Consider the following 17,820-nt stretch of genomic DNA (forward strand, 5'->3'; position numbering starts at 1 on the left):
TCTATCCTGGACTCCAGTCTTACATCTCCAACTGTCTATGAGTCATCTCAAACTTGATGACCCATAGTCATATAAAATTCTACCTGTCCAATATTGTACTTATTATCTTTCTCCTAAGGACCTCCTGTCTTCCAAATTTCACTAATATTGTTGAAGACATTCTCAGTCACCTAGTATCACAGTCTCAGTTTCATCCCTGACTTCTCATTCTCACCTCCTGTATCCAAACCGTTGTCAAGACCTATCAATTCTACCTTGGCAACATTTCTTGTATTTGCCTCATTCTCCCCTGACACTATCATCACCTTAGTGCAGTACATCATCACTGCACACCTGGACTATTATAATACTGTCTGGTCGGCCTATCTGTTTTCAGTTTCTCCCTAATTCAGTCTATCCTCCACCCATTTATCAAAGTGATCTTCCTAAAATGCATGTAACTCTACTGGTTCCCTACTACCTCTAGGATCAAATATGATATCCTATTTGGCTTTGAAAGTCTTTATAACCTTCCAGCCCCTTCCCACTTTTCCAGTCTTCTTATACTTTACTCTTTTCTATATACTCTATGATGTAGTCATACTGACCTCCTTGCTCTTCCTCACATAAAATATTCTTAGTTCCATGTATTTTCACTGACTGTTCCCATGCCTAGAATGCTCTCCCTTGTCTTTACCTCCTGGTTTCCCTGACTTTCTTCAAGTCTCAGTTAAAATCTCACATACTGCAAGAAGCCTTTCCTAGGCCCATGTAATGCTAGTGCCTTCCCTTTGGGATTGCCTCTAAGTTTTCCTTTCTATATCTTGCTTCTACATAGTTGTTTACATGATAGCACCTCCATTAGACTGTGAGCTTCTTGAGGGCAGGGACTATTTTCACTTTATATCCTAAGCCTTAGTACAGAGTCTAGCATATAGTAAGCACTTAATAAGTTTTTTTTAACTTAATAAGTTCTTAATGTCAACATGATAGACTATACAAAGGCATAAAAGTGAGAAACAGAATGATAGTATATAAAGAACAGAAAGTAGACCAATTAGGCTAAAGTACTTGATATGAAATAAGTCTGGGAAGGTATGCTAGAGGCTGATTATGAAGGCTTTTTATTTTTATTTATTTATTTTTTTTGGGGGGGTGATTCAGTTGGGATTAAGTGACTTGCCCAGGGTCACACAGCTAGTAAGTGTCAAGTGTCTGAGGCCGGATTTGAACTCAGGTCCTCCTGAATCCAGGGCCAGTGCTCTCTCCACTGTGCCACCTAGATACCCCTATGAAGGACTTTAAATCAGCAAAGAAAGGGAGGGTAGAAGATCAGAGGAGTGACAGGAGCATTTCAGGTAGAGGAGATGATAAAAAATGGAGAAAATATTTTTGTTTTCAAGTCATACTTTGCTTGTTTTCTCCATAAAGGAGAACAATATTCTGTGAAATAGAGTAGGAAAACATTTTCAAAATTTTCTATTATTATCTTTTGTTTTAATATTAGCTTTATATCCCTCTTTATTCCTTAACTAGAAAGTCATCTCATATACAGTGGCTAGTTGGCAGAGTGGATAGAATGCTGGGCCTGGAGTTCAAAGGCTCATCTTCCTGACTTAAAATCTGGTCTCAGATACTTACTATCCATGTGACCCTGGGTAAGTCCTTATACCTGTTTACCTCAGTTTCCTCATCTGTAAAATGAGCTGGAGAAGGAAATGACAAACCAGTAGTTTTGCTAAGAAAACCCCAAATGGGGCCATGAAGAATTGGACATGATTGAACAACAGCAACACAGTAAAGAATAATAGTGGAGGGGAAAGTTCAGCAAAGTTAATCAACACCTCAGCTAAATCTGACAGTATTCATAGAATTCTGCATTCTTAGTCCCCCAACTCTGCAAAGAAGGGAGAGATACAAAAAATGAAAGGTTATCTAAAATACGTAAAATACATAAGTTAATAAACATGCAATTGAGATGGTAAGTGGGACTGTAGGGGAGTAGACTGATATATCTCATCCAGGAATAATGGATTTGATCTTGGTTCTTGGTTCCAGAATTATTGGCAGGAAGGAGAGATGTGGAGAGAGTAAAGTAAAATAAAGCATACCTAAAACAGTGTTTCAGACAGGCAATCACAAATCAGGTGAGTGGCACCTCAGGGTAGAAGTTTCTCCAGATTATAGTCTCTAATGTAGGTTGTGAACCAAAGAAGTGTTGAAGGAGATGGCCTGTGAGGATGGAGTGAAATGAAGCATGGCTGAGGCATTCCTGAAATATTGTTCCTGAGAGGCAGTTACCAAGGGTGGAAAGGTAGAATAGGATGTGGCTTCTATTGTAGGAGGCTATGGGGCAAAAGGATCACCTGAAGGAACTGGAGAGTAGCACTCTCTGGGAGTCTGAAGGGTTATCATGTGAAATAAAGTTTTAAACTGTTTGTCTGGGACCAGAGGGCAGAACTAGGACCATTGTGTAGAACTCAGGTGGTGTGTGTGGCTGTGTGTTGTGAAAAAGTGGGAAGTCACAAGCTTACATAACTAACATCCATGTAGATGTTTAAGATTTGCAAGAACTTTACATACTTTATCTCATTTTATTATCACACCAACCCTGTGATATCAGCATTACAGGTATTCTATTCCACAGTTGAGGGAACTAAGAGTCAGAGACGTTAAAAGATTTGCCTGTGTCCCCAGAACTCATAAATGTGAGAAGTAGAATTTAAATCCACATCTCCCCTGTCTCTTAAGTCTAATGTTCTTAACACTGCACCATGCTATCTAAAAGGAAGGAGAACACTACAGTATGTGCATAAATAAGGCTCATATAAAGTAGAATGTGATCTGGACAAAGGAGAGCCAGGAAAGGTAATAAAAAATTTTTGAGAGAGAGACAGAGAGTGAGATTAGTACTACTGGGGGAAGAAGAGTCTGAGAAGATGTCATAGAAAAACTGACATCTGAGTTATACTTTGGAGTCAGGAAGGACTTCAACAACAACAACAAAAACAACTTGGGAGGATGGGTTCCAGAATAGGTATTCTAAAACTTGGGGATGGAGTAAGAAAAGGTATAGAAAGGGGAGAGGGCAGGAAAAATAGGGAATTTGGTGATGTAGACTACACAGAGGCGAATTTTAAGAGAGAAGGATGAGTTAGGTCATGCCAGATTATAGAGGAGATTGTGTGTGTTTGAATACCAGGGTCAAACTTTTAAACATTATTCTATAGGCAGCAGGGAATCACTGAAGGCGTTTAAATAGAGTAGTGATATGATCATGTCAGTGACTAGAAGGCAGCATAGAAAATGAACTTGAAAGCAGGAAGACCCGAGTTCAAATCCTGTTTCAGTCACTGTGGTAAAAATTATTTGTGGTAAAGATTAATATCGCAGTTTTAGCTGAATCATTTGGCAGGGGCCACACCTGGCCCACCCCGAGGTTATGTATGCTGCTGAGGTCAGAAAGAGAACTCTCCATAGGCAGCTTTTGAAGGACCTCCCCTTTTGGGGAAGGGGAGATTGAATGCTTCCTGAAGGGAGGCATGCTGCTTCTGGAATGCTAGGCATCTTCTGGAACTCGGTCTTTGCGCTGGTGGCATGTTTTCTCTCTGTATGGCAACTCCCCTTGAGGTGGCGTGTTGGCTGTTCTTGCAGCGCGAGCAACTGTAGACTTTCAGGTTTGGTGAGCTAATTATGGAAAACCCTAAATTCCTTTGAACTAGCTTAATTGGGAACGGTCTCGGCAGTGAATAGGTTAAGCTTAAGTTAAGAATATTTATCTGTATTTCTATTTTCTTATTTCCTTATCTTTGATTTTTATTAGTTTTACCTCTGTTGTCTAATTCCCAAGTAATAAAAATCTGATCCTTTTGTGAACTAAAGCTTAAAGGCTCCTTTCTTATTGGCCTGGGAGAAATATCTAAAAAGGGCAGTTCAGAGCAGAGGGAGAACCTAAAAGGTCTCTCATATTTCCGGGACCCCAATATTAAGGCGAGTCACCCAAATAAGGCTCCGTATATCAAATTTTGGCCCTCACATCACTCACTAGCTATGTGATCCTGTGCAAGTCTCTTAACCTCTTATAGTCTTGGTTCCTTCATCTTTAAAGTGGGAATAGTAGTACCTACTTCATAGAAGTGTTATGAGATCATAAGAGGTAATTATATAAAGCATTTGGAAAATTAAAAGCTTCATATAAATGTTAACTATTACTAACCATCATCATAACTGGCAATTTTTGCACCTGTGACGAACAGCACAAAATATTCTCTAAAATATTCTGAGGGAGGTGGGTTTTGGAGTGGAGGGCTGGCTGGCTGACTAGGAAGGCCTAGAAATTCACTTAAGTGGGTGGGTTTGGAATAAGCCATTTTGTAGTTTCCTATTTTGACAAATTATTCTTGCTAATAGTTTCTATGTTGCTAAATAACTGCTAATACTATCAGGACCCCCTTTTGTCACACCCCAGTTATAGATATATAACTGCCTCCCATTACTATCATTTATACTTATGTATTTACTATTCATAATGAGTTTTGTGTGCACTCAAATATATACTTATATAGTAGTAGTAGTAGTAGGCCTCCACCAGTCACAGACAACCATAGGTCAGCGCTTTGAAGAGCCACAGGCCACAGTGTAACAAACCTCTTTTAACACAAATAAGATCATAAACAGTAGTAATATTCCCTATGTGTTTTTTGATAACTAACTCTTTACTCACCTTTATTTAATTGAATCTAGCATATTCAAAACATAATAAGTGTTTCAGGTTCAAATACATTCCAGTTATTTATCATATATATGTTTACCTTTTTATTCCCAAGTTTTTCTGTTTATAAAAATTTACAGTTTTGATTTTTTAAAACTACTTTATTATATTGTACTTACCATCATGAATGATTGAGAAATAGAACTGATTGTTGTACTTTTAAATTTTAATAAAAAATTATTTAACTTCAAGCATATGTACTTTACATTCAATTGAACAAGTGACATGATAGCACAACTTACTTGTCTCAAAAAGCATACAGTGGATAGTGATAGTAGCTGATTTTATGCACCTTAAAATTTAACATGTACCAACTCAAATTTGACCTTGTAGCATACTGTATGAAATAATCACAGCTCTACATTTGCTAAAGTTAGAATAAATTGTCCTTCTTTATATCACCTGTTGACTTTGATTTGAACTTTGTCTTCATTGGAAAAACTGGATGAATTTAAGTGGGAGTGGTCAAAAATATTCAATAATTTTATCCATACCCTGCCTCCACAATTTGGAAAACTACTTTAGGAAAAGTCCGTCTGATTTTATCTTTATTCTTAAATTCTGCTAAAGTGCTTTAGCATTAATAAATATTTGTTGAATTGAACACTCACAATTTTGCTTGCCAACAGACAGAACATACAGAAGATACAAATGATCAAAATTGGAATAGTCCTTAAAGGAGTCATTTATTCAACTTCATATCTGAAACATGAATTTCATTCTGATCATCCCTTAAATTTTCCAACTCTAGCAAACCAGACAACATGTAACTAATTTCTCAGGAAAAATAGGATAATAGTCACAGAGTACTATTTTTTCCTGGAACTAACAGTTTTTTTACAATCTCCTCCTCCAGTCTGGGCTCAGATGTAAATAGAACCTTTGTCCTTGCCAAGACTAATCCCTCTGCTTGACCCCATTCTTTCACATCTCCTCACTATTGCCTCTGCTGCCTACAAAAATCCCATGCCTCCCCCACTCTCTGAAAAAGGGGAGGAAAAATCCTTACTTGATCCTACCATCCCCATTGGTGATTGTCCTATATTCTCTTCTTATGTACTATCTTACTATATTCCCTTCTCCCTTTTGTGGTTAAATGTCTTGAGAAAGCTGTTAATGATCATTGCTTCTATTTCCTCACATCTCACTCCAATCTAAGTCCTCTTCAGTCTGGGTTCCCAACTCATCACTCAACTGAAACTGTCTTCTTGAAAATTACCAGTGATTTCTTAATTATAAAACCTAATAACCTTTTCTCATTTAACATCCTTCTTGATGATTTCTCTGCAGCCCCTGACATTATTAATCACTATATTCCTCTGGATACTATTTCCTCTCCAGGTTTTTGTGACACTGCTCTCATTTCCCTTGTATACACCACTCTTTTTGAGTCTGCTTTGCTGGTTTTTCACCTATGTAGTGCCCACTAAATAGGTGTCCCCTGGTGATGTGATGGAGCCAGCTCATCCCAGCTTCTAAAGGCCAAGTGTTAAATTTTCAGTGAGAGCTTTAGCTATTATTTTGCTGATTGTCTGAACTTAGGAAAATAATGGAGAAAATGTTAATGATGCATATTAAACTTTAAAAGTGTGTTTTACATTTTTTTTTAAAAGAAGCTTGCTGTTAAACATTTTATCAGCACACCCCTACACTGTTTCCTCCTTTATGTGTCACTCCCTGCTCCAAGGCTCTGTCCTAGGTTTCCTCCTCTTCTTTAGTGATCTCAACAGCTTCCATAGGATCAATTATCATCCCTATGAAGATGATTTCTCAGATTTATTTTATCTAGCCCTATTCTCTTTACTGAGAATTAGTAAATCCATAAGCAATTGCTTTTTGGACATTTCAAACTAGATTTCTTATAAACATCTCAAACTCAAATGATCTAAAACAAAACTCTTATTTTCCTTCCCCTCTATCCAACTTCCCTGTTATTCTTGAAGACACCACCATTCTCCCATACACCAAGGTTCAAAACCTTTTTCATCTGTGACTCCTCACTTGGTACTCATCTCATTTATCTAATCCCTTATTGGATCTTGCTATTTCTACCTTCACAACTTCTGCATATGTGTGCTCTCCACACTCATGCAGTAAGACAACCTTAGTAAAGGCCCTCATAACATTTCATCTGGATTATCACAATAGTCTCCTAATGGAACTCTCTGCCTCTAGTATCTCTCTGAAGCATTAATTTCATTCTGATCATCTCTTTAAAATGTCCTAATCCATTACCATTTAGCCGCTAAGGTGGTTTTTCTAAAGCATAAAATCTATGTCACCTCCTGCTCAGTGTGTGTGTGTGTGTGTGAGTGTATACACACATACATACATGCATACATACATAGGTAGATACATGCATGCATACATACATAGGAAAGAGGAAAAGCCACTTGAATTTGACAGTAAATGAGTATACTATAAAACTTGTTGATAAATGCTTTTTGTACCTAGAAACTTATGGTTATTTTTTTTCCAGAAAATTTACTAGCTTTAAATTTAATCCATATTTTAATGATTTCCCTCATTTTTTTTCTTTACTCCTATTTTGCTGATAAAGATCCATATCCAGCGAACAGAAGGATGTGACCATATGACCTGTTCACAATGTAACACTAATTTCTGTTACCGCTGTGGGGAGAGATATCGCCAGCTCCGCTTTTTTGGAGACCACACATCAAACCTCAGTATATTTGGATGCAAATATCGCTACCTCCCTGAGAGACCGCATTTAAGGAGATTAGTGCGAGGCTCAGTATGTGGTAAGTATATAATATGATTTTTCAGAAGTCTGCCACAAGGAGCAAGTAGTTTAAATATATCTCAAATTTATGGGCTAAAGAATGAAATGAAAAATCAACTGAGTTTATATAATTTTCTTTGGCACTGCTTCCTCCAAGAAGCCACTGTTTCAGTTAGGCTGTTTTCTCTTTTCTACACACAAATAAGAAATTAATTTGAAGTCCACACTTTAGATAATTTCATTTATCAGGTGCCAACCTTTTAAACCTTTCTTTGTAGGCATTTGCAGCATTTGAATGCATTGATGTCTTTCAGAAAGTAAGGTGGTGTGGTGATTAAAATAATGTGGGATCGGGGCAGCTAGGTGGCGCAGTGGATAGAGCACCAGCCATGGAGTCAGTAGGACCTGAGTTCAAATCCAGCCTCAGACACCTAACACTAGCTGTGTGACCCTGGGCAAGTCACTTAACCCCAATTGCCTCACTAAAGAAAAAATAATAATAATGTGGGATCACCCTATTACTGTCCCAAGTTTTAGGGAAAATTAGCTAGGGTTTTAATATGTAGCTACTTAGAAATTAGAGGCTACTGTACTAGTTTGGGGCATTAAGCATTTATTAAAGCATATTGAATATTAGTAAAGCAAGAGAGAGTACATTGTTCAGAAATATAAGAAGGCCTATTGAGGATAGAGGGGAGAGAATCATCTACATCCTGCCTCCATGGTCCTGCATCCTTGAGGGTTCCAAGCCAAGAGTGCCAGCTGACTCTTCCTGCGGTCAGGAGCAGAGGTGGCCCTTACACACTGCTTAAAGCTAATTGGCTAGCATCATTCAAATCTATTGGTTCACTGGACTTGAGGGTGGTCCATAAGCAGTACATGTTGACCTCAGAGTACAGAGGGTAGACCCTCTGGAGGGGAAAAGCTTTCAGGTAAGTATGGTTTTTAGTGAGGTAACTTCCTGTAGGTAGTCAGCAAAGTCATTCTACTTTTCCTTTGAAATTCTCCTTACTTTGGGCTGGCCCCAAGAAAGGTCAAGCAAGGCTCTCTGGGTTAAGCCCTTGAGTGGGGGCTTCTGGGAGTCCCAAAACCCCATTATTTTCTTACAGCAATATTCCATCAAATATTCTTCACAGGGAAAAAAAGTAGCCTCTTAAAATCTGTAATTGGGTTTTGTAATCAGGATTTTGTCTCACTTGTATTTCTTAGTTACTTTTTTTTTTTTTTGGTGAGGCAATTGGGGTTATGTGACTTGCCCAAGGTCACACAGCTAGTAAGTGTTAAGTGTCTGAGGCCAGATTTGAACTCAGGTACTCCTGAATCCAGGGCTGGTGCTTTATCCACTGTGCCATCTAGCTGCCCCTCAATTGCATTTCTTTTAGGTTTTCCTCCATCTGTACTATCAGACTTTCTCCTCATGCCATTCAATGGTCACCGCTTTCAAATTAACAGAAGATATTGAAAAAAAGAAGAGGATTTTTGCTTTTGTTGAAAAGAAGAGAATCCTTCCAAATATGTAAATTAAATACTTTTTATTTTAAAGAATATTTTAGTGTATTTATGGGACTTTTATATAGTGTTTCTAAAAACCTAGGAGATGTTTACTTTGACATTTTCCCCTGCCTTTCTAATTTGATGACAATTTTTTAAACCAATTACATTGTATTCTCAAATGGAGATAAAAATATAGACTTTTATCACTGGGATATAGATTTATTTGTAGGATCTATTTATAGGTAACATATCTGCAAAGGATGTTTATTTTGAGGATGCAACAGAATCTCAGAATTAGTAGAAATCTCAGAGATAATGTTTCTTCCCCTTCCTATGCCTCATGTCTACCTTATAATTCTACTAAGTTACTGTTTGATTAAGAAGTCACATACAAATGAGTTTTTCCTTTTAACTGGGCAATGTCTGTGTTTGGAAAGACCCATTCACAAGTAGGAAAAACTTTTAGCTGTACATTGATGACCACACATTTCTTCTCTAATTGGTATTCTCCTTTCCTTTTTCTTGGCCTCCATAAACCTTGTCATTCAAAGCAGTTTTATTTCCAATAAGGAATAGTTGGTGCCTTGTCCAGAGTAGAAGCTCAGTCAATTCTTGTTGAACTGAAATTTTTAAATTGATAATACAAAAATGTGATCTGAAGAGTTAGTCTTAGGATTAGGACGAATTGGGACCTGGTGAAGTTTCCTTTCTAATATATTAGATATCTATGATTCAGCATTGCTGTAGGAAAAGAGACTATGAGGAGTAATTATAAAACAGTGAAATTGGTATTTTCATCAATAAATATTTTTATGTGCTTACTATGTGCCAGACACTATGCTAGGCACTCGGGATTTGGAACTATGCCCAAGGAGCTATAAAACTGTGCCATGCATACCTATACCACTATTAGATCTATATTCTAAAGAGATAAAAGAGAAAAGGACCTATTTGTACAAAAATATTTATAGCAGCTCTTTTTTGGGGGGGGGTGAGGCAATTGGGGTTAAGTGACTTGCCCAGGGTCACACAGCTAGTAAGTATTAAGTGTCTGAGGCCGGATTTGAACTCAAGTCCTCCTGACTCCAGGGCTGGTGCTCTATCCACCTAGCTGCCCTGTATAGCAGCTCTTTTTGTGGTGGCAAAGAATTAGAAATTAAGGGGATGCCCATCAATTGGGGAATGGCTAAACAAGTTGTAATATATGATTGTGATAGAATACCATAGTGCTATAAGAAATGATGAACAGGATAGTTTCAGAAAAACCTGGGAAGACTTATACAAACTGATACAAAGTGAAGTGAGAAGAACCAGGAGAACATTGTACACAGTGTTAGCAATATTGTGTGATGATCAACTGTGAAAGACTTAGCTACTGTAATTAAGACAATGATCAAGACAATTCCAAAGAACCCATGGTGAAAAATACCATCTACCGACAGAAAGAAAATTGATGAACTTTGAGCACAGATTGAAGCATACTTTTTAAAAATGTCTTTATCCTTACAGCTTTATTTTGTTTGTGCTTTCTTTTACAACAGTGATAATAAGGAAATATATATATATATATATATATATATATATATATATTTTTTTTTTTTTTTTTTTTTTAGTGAGGCAATTGGGGTTAAGTGACTTGCCCAGGGTCACACAGCTAGTAAGTGTTAAGTGTCTGAGGCCAGATTTGAACTCAGGTACTCCTGACTTCAGGGCCGGTGCTCTATCCACTGCACCACCTAGCTGCCCTGGAAATATTTTTTGCATGACTTCACATGTAGAATTGAAATCAATTGCCTTCTCAAGGAGGGAGGAGGTGTGGGAGGGCTTAAGAGAATTTGGAACTCACATTTTTAAAAAAATGATTGTTAAACACTTTTTTACATGTAACTGGGAAATATTTCATGAAATAAATAAAAATAATTTTTAAAATAACCAATACAAACACCAAATATAACATGCCCCAAAAGTGATCATGCAGCTTCTGCTTAAAGACCTTCAAGGAAGAGAAAGTTCTTGAGGCATCTCATGCCACTTGTAGACAGTTTTAATTGGTAACTTTTTCCTCACATCAAACCTAAATTTGCCTGCTTCCAACTTCCACTCATCCTTCCTAGTTCTGTCATCTGACCAAAGAGAACAAATTTAATCTCTCCTCCACATGGCAGCCTTTCAAACACATAAAATACATGTCTTTTGAGTCTTGTCATCCCTGGTTAAGTATCTTCAGTTCCTTCAGCCAGTCACTCAGTTCTTTACTTGTTCTCAAATTGTATGATTCAATGACTTGACCTCAAAAGAATTGTTCCCCAAAAGTCAAACCTACCCTCAAAGGACAAAGATTTCTTAGCATTGAAGACTTTGCAAAGAATGCGCTGTAGGCCCTGAGAATAATTTCAAAAGTGTCTGAGCAATTACAGTATCATTGGAATAAGTATATAGATTCCCAAGCACTTCATTTTACCTTAGATCTTTGGGAAGGGACCAGGAGCAGCTAGCCCATTGTCACATGAGGAGAAAAGGTAGTAAGATAGGCAAAACTTCACTTGGTGCTCCCTGGTGATTAGAGAATGCTGTGATCAATAAAGAGTCAAGATGGGAATCAATGTGAACTCTCTTAGTGGAAAGAAAAGACAAGCAGGAAGAGTTGAGAAATAATTCATATTGGAATTCAGCTAAAAACTCACAGCTGTGGGCAACTTGCTTTTTTTTTTGCACAAAGGCTTTAGAAAGAATCTGCCAGTTGCCAGTTAAAAGTACCTAGCTCAATGTCATACAACAAGACAGGAAGCCTGCTATAAATAGGTGAACCCTTGCTATGAAGATCCCCATGACTAAGCCCTCAGCACAGAACAGGTGTGGCAAATAAGCAGTTGCTACAGCAATTTACCACAGGAGTTGGCCACAAGGGCTGCCAACCAAACAACAAAGAATGAAGGATTGCTTCTAGAAAATAGGGTATGCAAGGAGAATTTTTTAAATGCTAATTTCTTTTGCTATTCTCAATTTAACAAATACCAGCAAATATAACTTCCATGTTATAAAAGAACAGAAAAGGAAAAATTTATATGAAACTGTGAATCCCCAGCATGAGAAGCTTGTGTGTGTTTTTTTAACTAAATATATTTTAACTATATGTGTTCCTTTTTTAAAACTAACTTAGAAAGTTAGCTCTTAAGCCTTCTAGCCTATCTCTGTGTTTCCCTTTGAACCTACATGCAAGACAAGTTTTACAATGATTTGCAGAGAGCATCTTACATCTTCTTACATTTTTGTTTCTGTCAGTGACAAAAGTTCATTTTGGTATATGCATAACATTGAAAAGAATTCATTCTGTCATGGTTAGACATTTACAGTATTGTACCAGGTTTTGGTTTCACATTTTAGAAAGGAGATTTATAATTGGGCAACATCCTGAAGGTGCCAACTTGGAGAAAGCTTTCATGACATAGGAAGAATACATAGATATATTTATCCTGGAGACATGAATAATTAGGGTGCTCATAATGCTGTATTCAAGGGTTTTGGGGTTCTTTTGTTTTTTTGCGAGGCAGTGGGGGTTAAGTGACTTGCCCAGGGTCACACAGCTAGTAAGTGTCAAGTGTTTGAGACCAGATTTGAACTCAGGTTTGAAGGGTCATCATAAGAAAGAGATTAAACTGCTTTTGCTTGGGCCCCTGAGGTCAAAACTGGAAACAATAGATAAAAGTGAAAGCAAGGTAAATTTAGGTTGGTAAAGAAAACTTCTTAATTTTAGAGCCACACAGAGTGTCTAAGAAGTTGTTTCCCATTCAACTGAAGGAGGTCTTCACACAAAGGCTAGATGACTACTCATCAGATGCGTTGTAGAGGCTATTCTTGTTCAGATATTTGTTGCATTAGACGGCCGCTGAGCTTCCTCCCAACTCTCAGGTTCAGTGACACCTTTTTAAAATTTTTAGTTGGTGGATGAGTTTTCTGATCATTCACATTGGTCTCTTTAGATATCTGCCTTTTTTCTTTTTGTAGAATTGTTTATCTTTATGTCTTCAGAATTTCATTCTTAATAGCGCACCAACCCTTCAGCACTAACTTAACTCTAGAACTTCAGTCCAAGGAATCCTGGCTGTCCTTTCCCTGAACCTCTTAAATCTGCTCTCCAAAAACTTAGAGCATTGCAGACTATGTCCATCTTTTATATTATATATTCTTTGATAAAGGGGCCCCTTTCCCCCCCCAGGTTCCCATCATTTATTCTCCCAGCTGTCCTATTGCCTCTAGAATCATATATAAACGTTTCTGTGTGGCCTGGATTCCAGCCTACCTTTCTAGTTTTAGTTCTTATTATCCTCCTCTCCTTCCTATGCTCTGTATTCCAGCCAACCTTTACTTCTAGGCATTTCCTGAACTTGATCTCCCATCTGTCATCAATCAATGCCTGGAATGTATCTTGTTTGGTTTTTTGTTTTTTTTTTTCTACTACTGAGTCCCTAACTTCCTTTGAGTGCTACTTCCTATGTAAAGCCCTTCCTGATCCCACTATTGTTAATGTTCTCTCCCTTCTCAAATTTCCGTTTTTATTTGTGTACATGTTGGGTCCCACCAGTACAATGTAAGCTCTTTGAGGGGAAGGGCTTTTTTGTGTTTGTCTCAGTCTACACAGTGCCTACAACAGAGCTTTGGCATATAGTAACTACTTATTAAATGTTTGAATTAAACTAAAATACTGTAGATGGAGTCCTTATTCAGATATGGATTGGACTAAATGGTATCTAAGGTCCCTTATAGCACTGACATTCTGTAATTCTTTGTCCATATGGTTTATATAGTTTAAGTTCTAGTTTACTTGTTGAAAAAGTACTGTTATTTAATAGCTATATTTCATGGTGCTTTGCTGATTGCCAATAACAAGTCTTTGTAAAACAAAAACAAAATATGTAAAAGTAACCCACATGTGTATATGGAATAGGCATGCCATTTATTTATTTATTTATTTTAGAAAATTTTGGGGGGGGTGGGGCAGTGAGGGTTAAGTGACTTGCCCAGGATCACACAGCTAGTAAGTGTCAAGTGTCTGAGGCCAGATTTGAACCCAGGTCCTAATATGATAATTTTAGATAATACTTAACTTTTGCAAAAAACCTTATACATATTCTCCTTTGATTCTCACAAAACCCTGTAGTATAGATGCTATTATTATTGACATTATATATAATTTTATAGATGAGGAAACAGGTTAAAAGAGAGTAAATGACTTGTTCAGGAGCACACAGAGAGTAGATGTCTGAGGCAGAATTCAAACCCAGCTCTTCTGACTTCAAGGCCATTACTTTATTCACTATGCCATGCTGCCTTCCCATTTCAGAAGAAGGTAAAGGGGAAAACTGGTGGTTAGAATACTGTCTTTATATAATCTTTTGACTCTTTTGTGAGCTGCCTAGACTTTTTCCCTTGAATATTCAGTAGCCATTATTTAACTTCCTCTAACAAACATTTAAGTACTTCCTCTATGGTACAACATAGATCTTGTTCTTGGGGACATTATAGCATAAAGAAGGTAAGTACACAAATTACTGTGCTACACCAAGGAGTGAGTACAAAGGGGAGGTCCAAGAAAAAGTGTTAAAAGAAATCTGGGGAAAGAAAGGTGGCTTTCACATCCAGGGGTTAGGGTCATGGAAGGCTTCCTAAAATGTGTGGCATTCCTCTTGCCTTAGCACAATGTCTGGCATATAGTAGGTGCTTAATCAATGCTTATTGGCTTTACTTGAGAGAGACCATTAACTTAAAATGAATTTATACTGCAAAGGGAAGGAGAAAGAATTAAGCTGCAAGAGCTTAAATAAAGGTATTTATAAACATCTCTGGATCATCCAGCTGTTGTGGTTATAGGGAATATTAATTCTTATATTCATTCAGTCACATAATACAGTATATCATGCTGGATTTGGAGTTTGAGGCACTGGACCAAATCTACTTCTCACTATGTACATGTGACCTTGGACAAGCCACAACCTAACTGGGTTTCAGTTTCCTTGTCTGTAAAATGAAGGTGTTGCTCTACCTGACCTTTAAGGTCCCTTCTGAGTCTACATCTATGATCCTATTATGTCCAAAGTTCCTTGCAGCTCTAAATCAATGTTCTTTTTGCATTCTTTCACTACTCATTCCAGATTTCCTGTCTCTTCTGCTCTGGTCTTTTGGCACCTTTGACGCATACCCTTCCCCTTAAGTACTTCATTTCCTCATGGATTGGTTAGAAACAACAAAATTACCTGTAGTTGAGCTGGATAATGCCTCCTTTTTCTGTTCAGATGTTTCTCACTGATGATTGTGGCCTCTTTCCATTTTTCTCTGGCAAGTTGACCTATCACTATCATGATTATGCTTTTGGTCAATCCTGTTGGTGTCAAGAATTGGGATCTACAAGTGAAGAAAGAATATTCTTGGGATTGGGATCATATCCCCCTGGGGAAAAGACCGTAAGAGCAAGTACTGGGAACAAAGAAATTTCATTGGATTGCAGAGGGAAGGAAGTTGTGAAAATTTGTGAATTTCTGTTAAAGGAAAACTCTTCTCATTTTCAGCTTTTTTTTACTCCCCCCAATATGGATTCTTACAATTGGAGAGACCATTTGATGTAGAATTCTTACCATTCTGTGAAACTTTTGGCCACTGCCCATAGAGCAGGATAGAGTCACGTTGTGGTATAGTTGTTTCTCCAAGTATAAAGCAGGATTAGAGGGATTTCTTTCAGCTCTGTCTCCTACAAGATCACCTCAGTCCACAAACAGCAGATTCCCCAGTCCTGGACTTTCTTAAGGACTAAATTAGAGCCCCCCTTGTCTTGTACCCTATTTTTACACTGGAGGATGTACCTATTCTCTCCTGTGTCATTGTAGCATTGTAGTACTACCCATGGGACTAGATTTTGAGACTTGTTTACCCCCAGGCATACTGACATATGTGTGTGCATACACATACATATATGCACATGTATTTGTGTAAATAAGTGCATATATATGAATATGAAATCAATTAGCAAGCATTTGTTTACTATGTACCAGGCATTATGTTATGTATAAGAGATACCATTAACAAAAATTAAATAATCCTTGCTCTTAAAGACCTTACATTTGATAGAGGAAGAAAACATGTACATTTTTAAAGCATATACAAAATAAATATAAGGTAATATTGTTGTGGAGGCTTTAGTAGCTAGGGAATTAGGAAAGATCTCAAAAAGAAGGTAATATTTGGATTGAACTATGAAGGAGTCAGAAATGAAGGGAAATGCATTCCAACTATGGGGGACAACCGGCAAAGGCATTGAGATAGAAGATGAAGGGTCATATATGAGGAAGAGCAAGAATACCAGTTTAACTGAATCAAAGATTAAGTGAAGTAATGTATAATAAGACTCAAAAAGCAAGGTGGAGCCAGGTTTTGAAGAACTTCAAAGGATAAACAAAGGTTTCTGTATTTGGTTTTTGAAGGGGAGTCACTAAAAGTTTTTTGCTCAGGGGAGTGACATGATCAGTCTTTGGGAGAATCATATTAAGTATTAAGAATGGATTGGATGGGGCAGCTAGGTGGCGCAGTGGATAAAGCACCGACCCTGGATTCAGGAGTACCTGAGTTCAAATCCGGCCTCAGACACTTGACACTTACTAGCTGTGTGACCCTGGGCAAGTCACTTAACCCTCATTGTCCAGCAAAAAAAAAAAAAGGATTGGATTGGAGAGGTGGGGAGAGACTTAGGGAGATCAATTAGGAAGCTATTACCAGAATGATGAGCACCCAAACTAACATGGGTCTACATGAGTGAAGAGAAGAGGGTAGATGTGAGAGATGTGGGGGTAGAATTGACAAGACTTTGGAACTGACTGTGAGTGAGAGTGAAGAATGGAGGATGACACCAAGGTTTTGGTCCTGGAATCATAATGGTGTCCTTGACAAAAATAGGTGAGTTTGGAAACAAGGTGGTTTTTGTTGGGAAGATATTGTACTCTATTACCATAAAGCACTATCTATTGTACCATGTTTAGATGAATCTATGAGATAGCCCATAGAACTTGTCTTCTGTAAGCACTATATACCCAAACATTCAGCTTTTGGTCACCAGAGTCTGTCTATAATCAGAGCCCCTTGCCTTCAGAGTGTTGTCTAGGATCCAGGTATTCATTTAACTAGGTCTGATCAAGAGCCAAGTACATAATACATCATCCTCTGCAATACATCTCTCTAAGAGAGAATGTGAATATAAATCCACTTTTAATCTTTTGTCAGCTTCAAAATAAAATTGTGTTTGTATAAATATAAAAGTGAAACACAAGGAGACAAAAGAAATCACTGATCTTAAAGTAAGTTATTAGAGACTGTTCTGTTTTTGATCTTTTACCTATACCAAAATTCTGTTTACAAAGTTTTGTGAATGTGTGTCCTGTGAAATTGTTGGACTAAAATAAGCACTTTAACGCTTTGTTTAAATGGAAGTGGCAACCTGATTCTTTTTTAAAGCTTTAAAAGAAAACTGGATTTATACAGAGTATTTTCATCTACACATCTGTTATACTTAATGCTGAAGATATTAAAAGTTGAAAGCTACTTTGAAAGGAGCTTTATAAATATACAGTAATTTTTTCATGATGACCTTTTTTTTTTTTTCAGCTGGAAAATTAATCATTGCACCTCTAATCCTGGTTTTGGGACTGGCACTTGGAGCTATAGCCGTTGTAATAGGTACCATTAATTTTCTTTCTTCAGTTACATGTTTCTGAGATGGTAACTCTTTCAGAATGATGGAAACATAAGAAAAAGTAGAGTTACAGGAATCATTTATTATGACATGTACATA

General features: G+C 37.4%; 1 protein-coding gene across 1 annotated transcript in view; it reads left to right on the forward strand.

Moving 5' to 3' along the window:
* Positions 1 to 17,820, forward strand: part of RNF217 (ring finger protein 217) — a 132,672-nt gene that overhangs the window by 101,729 nt on the left and 13,123 nt on the right. The window contains exons 4-5 of the mRNA XM_044005407.1: positions 7,311 to 7,512; positions 17,634 to 17,705. Of these exons, the coding sequence (XP_043861342.1) occupies positions 7,311 to 7,512; positions 17,634 to 17,705 (274 nt within the window). The remainder of the gene's footprint in view (positions 1 to 7,310; positions 7,513 to 17,633; positions 17,706 to 17,820) is intronic.

This window comes from Dromiciops gliroides, chromosome 4 (genome assembly GCF_019393635.1).
Source record: "Dromiciops gliroides isolate mDroGli1 chromosome 4, mDroGli1.pri, whole genome shotgun sequence".
Lineage (NCBI taxonomy): Eukaryota > Metazoa > Chordata > Mammalia > Microbiotheria > Microbiotheriidae > Dromiciops > Dromiciops gliroides.